This window comes from Chironomus tepperi, unplaced genomic scaffold, assembly GCF_022539635.2.
Source record: "Chironomus tepperi strain 1889 unplaced genomic scaffold, CSIRO-AGI_Ctep_v1 contig_85, whole genome shotgun sequence".
Lineage (NCBI taxonomy): Eukaryota > Metazoa > Arthropoda > Insecta > Diptera > Chironomidae > Chironomus > Chironomus tepperi.
The window spans coordinates 1874021-1880457 of NW_027226207.1; the positions used below are offsets into that span (position 1 = coordinate 1874021).

The 6437-nt window shown below is 29.8% G+C and overlaps 1 protein-coding gene across 6 annotated transcripts in view; it reads right to left on the reverse strand.

Annotated features, from left to right (window-relative positions):
• The window catches only part of Octbeta2R (Octopamine beta2 receptor), a 57092-nt gene that overhangs the window by 9590 nt on the left and 41065 nt on the right, over window positions 1-6437 (reverse strand). For all 6 annotated transcript variants that reach the window (XM_070635086.1, XM_070635088.1, XM_070635090.1 and 3 more), the window contains one exon: window positions 363-1076. In XM_070635086.1, the coding sequence (XP_070491187.1) occupies window positions 363-664 (302 nt within the window). In that variant the 5' untranslated portion in view covers window positions 665-1076. The remainder of the gene's footprint in view (window positions 1-362; window positions 1077-6437) is intronic.

Below are 6437 nucleotides of genomic sequence, written 5' to 3' on the forward strand. Positions count from 1 at the left end.
CAACACGACGAATTTCACATATAAAACCATAACCATATAACAAACAGTAGCTTGCCCTCATTACATACTTTATCGCATTACTGTATTTATTATTGGTAAAACTGAAAGTTTGTCTTGTTAGAAATAAAAATCTCATCTTAAATAATAAATAAGTAAAGCACAACAAAAGAGTATAATAAATAATTGAAAGCGATGAAAATCTCTTTTGCCAACACTCATGATGAATATTTTACGTGTTGTTTATCCTTCTTGTAAACATAAACACAATCCATAAGATGTATAGATAAAATTAGTTATTTGATGAAAATGGTAAGGAAATAATAATTTGTGGACATAATTAATGATTAATATTAATCCCATACCTTAACTTTCTAACTCTCATTACAGATATGATGACTAGAAGATTACCAAAGATGGCGGCTACAATTATAAATATCATTATAGATGCAGTAAAAACTGTTATCAAAACTTTGATCCATTCTTGATCCATTATTTCTTCAGTGCTGCTACTATTGCTAAATATACTGTTGATTGTTGAGTTCGGTAAGGTATCATTTGTGATCAATTCATGATTATTTATTGTTATATGCTCATTGCTGAATGATGAGGAAGACGATAAACTTGGAGACGACGACATTTGGGATAACGAAGACGACGACATCATTATTTATTATGGAAGTGACAAAATATATATATATATATCTATATATATATGTGTTGTATAGTAACGATACTAATAAGAAGAAATCGATGTAATAATAATAATAAAAATGATGATAATGAAAGGAAGTCAACACAATGATGAGGAAATGTTAATCAGATAACAACAATTATTTTTACGATGTTTCAAATTTAAGGCTCGCATGATGTCCGTATTCCTATTCATATTATTTATTATTATTATGTCCTATAGTGTTGAAGAACCCTTATATTCTACGATGTTCTATTGCTTTAGTATCATTTATGATGAGCATTTTTAGTCCCAGTTGCGAATTCATCTTTATTTCTCTTTTCCTTATTACTGTCTATGTGGTTTGCTTGTCTGCTGTTCTATTCTTCCCTTCAATTTATTCTACCTGTGAACGAGAATTAAAAATTGGTTTTGAGACTTATATTCCTTTTATTTTTAAGACATTCATTCTTGTCACGTTAAATTTAATGCTTTTTCATATTGCTTATTATATCATCAACATTATCATTATTCTTCTTATTGTTAATTTTATCTTCACGCTTATTTTTCAAGCTTGTTAGCAGATTTTTTTGAGGGAATTAAAATTTATGTCTGTTTTCACATTTTCCGAGCAACACTTTTGATGAGCTTTTGGGATTTATAAGCATTATAAATTATTACAACAGTGACCATTGCTTTTAAATTACAAATAAAATTGGTGAAAATTTCAAAAATAATATGACCGTTAAAAGTGTAACGGAATTTTGATTTGAATTTTCTTCATATTTTCGAAAATTTCGAAATTAATTTTGAAGAATTCGAACTGAAATGAAACTAGTTTCCAGTTCATGTCTTCGTTGTACATTTTAATTTCGAATGCAGCAGGCTGTAAACCAACTATACTTAGCCTGATTGTGCGCTTGCCATCCTACAGGGAAAGAGTTTGAACAGGCTTTTAATATATTTCTTAAAATACTTTGTACCTGTTTAATCAAGATTTAGTGGCTCAGACCAACTTGATTTGGATATTTTCCCTGATCCAGTCCATCTCAAGAGTCACGCCAACCTGAGTCCACTTTATTAAATTTTCCCATTTTCCACGTGCTTTCCAGATGAGTTCAAGTTCCTCCAAAATACAAATTGAACAATAAGGCTCTTCAAGTTTTAATATCCATTACTCCAAACAATCACTTAAAATCCAAAGAATCATTAATAATCCATTGAATTTTAAACAACTTTACAACATCAACCTTTTGCTCTTAACCTACAAATGCTGACCTATGTTCAATGAAAAATAACAATTGTTTTATAAAACTTTTAGAAATAAATTACAAGGACATCCAATACGAAACAAAAAAAAAAATTCCTGAATTCTTCATTACAGAAATAAATTTTTTAACAGTAAAGTTCTGTAACGACGATAAATCATGAAGGGAAACCGCCAAGGGATCGTTTTTCAATTGACTTGTAGATTTTTTAGTAAGTTGGTCACCTTGTTCAGTAGCTCAAAGGCATTGTACAACAGAGAAAGTTTTTGAAGGTATGATTTCAAGTCTCGGATGATAAATTTATTTCCAGGACATAAAATTTAACCATATATGAGGAGGTATCATATGATCAAATGATTATACAGCTTTACAGATAATATAATTTAAAGCTTAAATGCGTTTTCTACCTCGAGCATGAAAAATTTGCTGACTGAATGTTTGTAAAGAATTTTTTTTAAGTAATCTTTGTTGTTGTTAAACTTTTGAGTGAGACACTGTGTGTAAAAAGGAGCGAGTGGGTGTTGTAATGCGTACAATTTTTATGGTTTCATACCATTCTCTTAGTATAACAAAAAGAAAGCACTGAGCAGGAATGTATAGCGTCTTTTAATTGAAATAAAATAGCAAGGAATAAGTGCTTGAAATATTTTTATGATGAATATTATATTCTTGACAGCTACTTATGGATGTATACATAAAAATCATCATGAATTCTCCAAAGATGAAAAACTTTTACTTCTTTATACTACATCTCATCTTACATGACGGAGGGAAAAACATTCTTTTTTTCCCAATTTTTATTGCAACTTTAAGCATAGAATCTCACATTCTACTGCCATAACTGCTGCGCTTAATTAAATTTTACTTTCACGAGAGCACAGAAAAAAGGGAAGCAACAGCAGCAGCAGCTATGATTGCAGAGTGAAAAGTTTACCAACATTAAGCTAACGAGAAAAGTTCGGGACGCAAAAAAATAAAGGAACTAGAGATGAATAAAATGAAGAAGAAGAATTCACTACAGGAACTAAACTTGAGAGATTCTTTATATTAACTTTTTTTTTTTCATCGCTATTTTCATTGTTGCGTATGCCTATAACAAATATAATTTCTACTGTTATTTTTATTTTCTATTCCTCTATAAAAGAAAAACTTGACTTGACTTGAGCATTGAAATAGAATTTTTCTCTCTTTCCTTCCTCTTCACCCGAGCGGTAAATTGCGGGGTTTCTTATCACAAGCCGCTTATGTGACCAGTGCACCATAATAAATTGGGATTTTATTTTATTCTTTTTTTGGTAGAAATGTCTTCATAAATTCGACCCCTGTTGTTGGGTTGAAATCTCTTGGGTGAGTTTCTCAACTTATCTTACATCAGCCGGTCAATGCCTCAGATTACATTCGCTGTCAATTTCTATTCATTAATTGCGATTGGGAATATCTATCTATGTCGTTATCCGGCCATTAATCTTTGTGGATAAAAATGCTTTGGGTTGTAAAAATCGTTTCAGTGATTTTAGCTTCTAGAATCTTGATTTTTATTAATTTGGAGCTAACTTCAGGGTGTTTAATTTTGAACTTTGTCATTTGAACCTAACTTCAAGTTGGAAAATTTTGAACTTTGTCATTTGAAGATAAATTCGGTTGTTAAAAATTGAACTTTACCAGTCAAAGCTAACTTCGGTTTAATAAAATTGAACTTTATCGTCTGAAGCTAACTTCATGTTTCAAAATTTGAACTTTTTCAAGTTAATTTCATGTTATAGATGCTTAAATTTGATCAAATGAAGCTAACTTCACGCTGTACAGATTGCTTTGTTTACAATAATTGAACTTCGTCAAATGAACAAACTGCTTCATATTTCACTCGGGATTGAAAAAATCTATATTCTGCTTATTTTTCTCTAACTAGTATCAAACTTTCTTACTCCTTTTGTATTTTTTGAAGGAAATTTTACTTTATTTAAGCTTTCTTATGACAAATTTCCTGATTAAAAGACATTAGATAGGAAAAGGAAAATTTATACACAAAATTACACTTTAATACTGCTTTTGATATTGAACGAGAGATTAGACAAGGAATGGTAAATGGATATGATTTTCAACATCGTATCGCAATTGAAATATTTATACTTGAAATAATCTCATGAAAAAGAAATTTTGAGGTTTTTAAATTCTCCATGAGCCTTCTCAAAATACGAGAGGGAGATGTACAGATGCATGAAACGTATGAATGACATTGAGATCATGACCTATGGTATTTTGAAGAATCTCTAGAATTAAGTGTAACGTACCATATTAATGGAATTACAAAGATTGGTTTGTATAAGTCGCAATCTAGAACTTTTCGTCTATTTTCTCTCTAAATTAAATCTGATTTTACCCAGAAGATTAAATTTTTTGTTTGGAATTCTTCATTCATACAAGAAAGCTTGGAAGTAACAAGAAAGGAAAGGAAAGCTTAGTTGTACAGTCTTAAGCGTGCAAAATGGAAAGTTTTACATGAAACTTTTTTTCATTCTGTCCATTTACATTAATTATAATAGGAATTAGCTCTTTTATTTTTGTCGACATATATTTTATGGCATTTAGCGTAGTTTATAGAGGAAAACATAGTGCTTTGTTCAATATGACTGCTTATTAGCAACTAAATCACACTGTTCTAAGGTCGAAAAGCCTTTTGTGAGAAATGGCGAACGTGACTTTTTTGCTATATACTCAAATGTACCATATATTTTAGATATTGTATATTCTCCAACTGTGAAATATTTCGTGCCAGTGTTGTACAAACTATGTGATGTGGTAGATTGATGATTTTTTAAGTGTTTTTGCTGAGTGCTTTATGAGTTTTCACATCTACCGGGATTACGTAAATATTTATGGTAGTTTTATGCATTTTTTATACACAGAGATTTAGTGTCGAGAACTTTGAGCTAGATAAAAATGAGAATGCGTAGTAAAATAAATCTGAAAGTTTTATCGAAAACAATTTAGAGCTTTCAACCTGCTTTGTTGTTATTTTTAGAAGGAAGAAAAATGTAAACAAAAAAACATAAACATGAAAATATTTTTCTAAAATTTGCAAAACTAATCGTTTTAAACTATGAAAAAATAAATTTAAAAGTAATTAGGAAGTTGTTGCCAACTTTTACTTTCAATTAGCAAAGCTTAATGGATATTTAGTTGGAAATTGATGAGTAAAACTTTAAATTACATTTTTTAGTGGAGAAATTAAAATTGCGGGAAAATTTTTGAAAATTTCATAGTGAACTGAGATTGCTTTGTAAACATTTCAATTCCATGCCTTCTGAGTGACATTTTTTGCTATTTTTTCTTCAAAACTTTTCTTCATATTCCCTACGAAATCCCATCATTAAATTTTAATGAAAAACTGCTTCTCAGGGACCTTAAATGTGTAATTTCAAACAACCCTGATACAGCATCTGTACAAACTCGATGATATAAAAGGAATCTTTATTTTCGTTACGAGCAAATTGACATTTAAAAATTTTCTCATCTTAAAATTGTCTCATTCAAAAAATATCTCTGGTGGCTGATTATTTGCTAAGAAAACATTAATTTTCGAGAAGTGGAAAATCTTCTTGAGTCCTAATTACTCACTATGAATTATTACATATTTATTTACATCCAGACAATGCGTGGGAAGTGCTTTTAATGAGAATTATTCAAATAATCATGAAGTTCTTCTGAATTTATGAATTATGCTGTTTTCATTCTATGAAAAAAATCGAATAAATGAATAATTTATGACTGAGCAGCTACAGCATAATACCTAATCGTTAATCGAAAATATGACAAAATTTAATTTTGAGGTTAAAATTCCATAGATACACAAATACGGCATGAATTTCCAAAAAAAAAAGAAATTGACATTATAATTTAATTTTGATGCCCGAGCAGCCATAAAAATATCAGAAATGTTGTTTAATAATCAATAAGCCTAGATTCTTCAATGAACGTTAGCAATAATGGATGTAAATTTTTGGAATATTTCCATTTTACCGTAGAAAATGTATGTTTGTTATGGCACAATTCTCTCTAAATAATGAAGTATATTCACAAAATTACACAACATATATCCTTTGTTAAATGCAATGCTTTTGATCCAAAACACAAAAGGCTTTTATTGTCGCTGGCATTTCCGCAATCATTGTACGACTAGAATGGCATTTTGACTGCTTACTCGTTCGAAATGACTTAATTTCCCAGGAAATATGAATGAAAATATGAGCATCATTTTTGATGATATTAGGAAGCATTTTAGGACTTTATGGAAGTTTAATTTGCTGTTTTTGATCGTTTATTAATAGTTTTTAATCAGCCTATTGGTAAATATTGTTTTCATTGAAATTCAATGAGCTTATTGCTGTTTTGGACCTAAATTGTCGAGAACACACAATCAGCATGCAACAGAGTATCGTGAGAAGAAAGGTCAATACATCTCTATAAGCTCGAAAACTCTAAGGAGCCGTTTTAAAAAT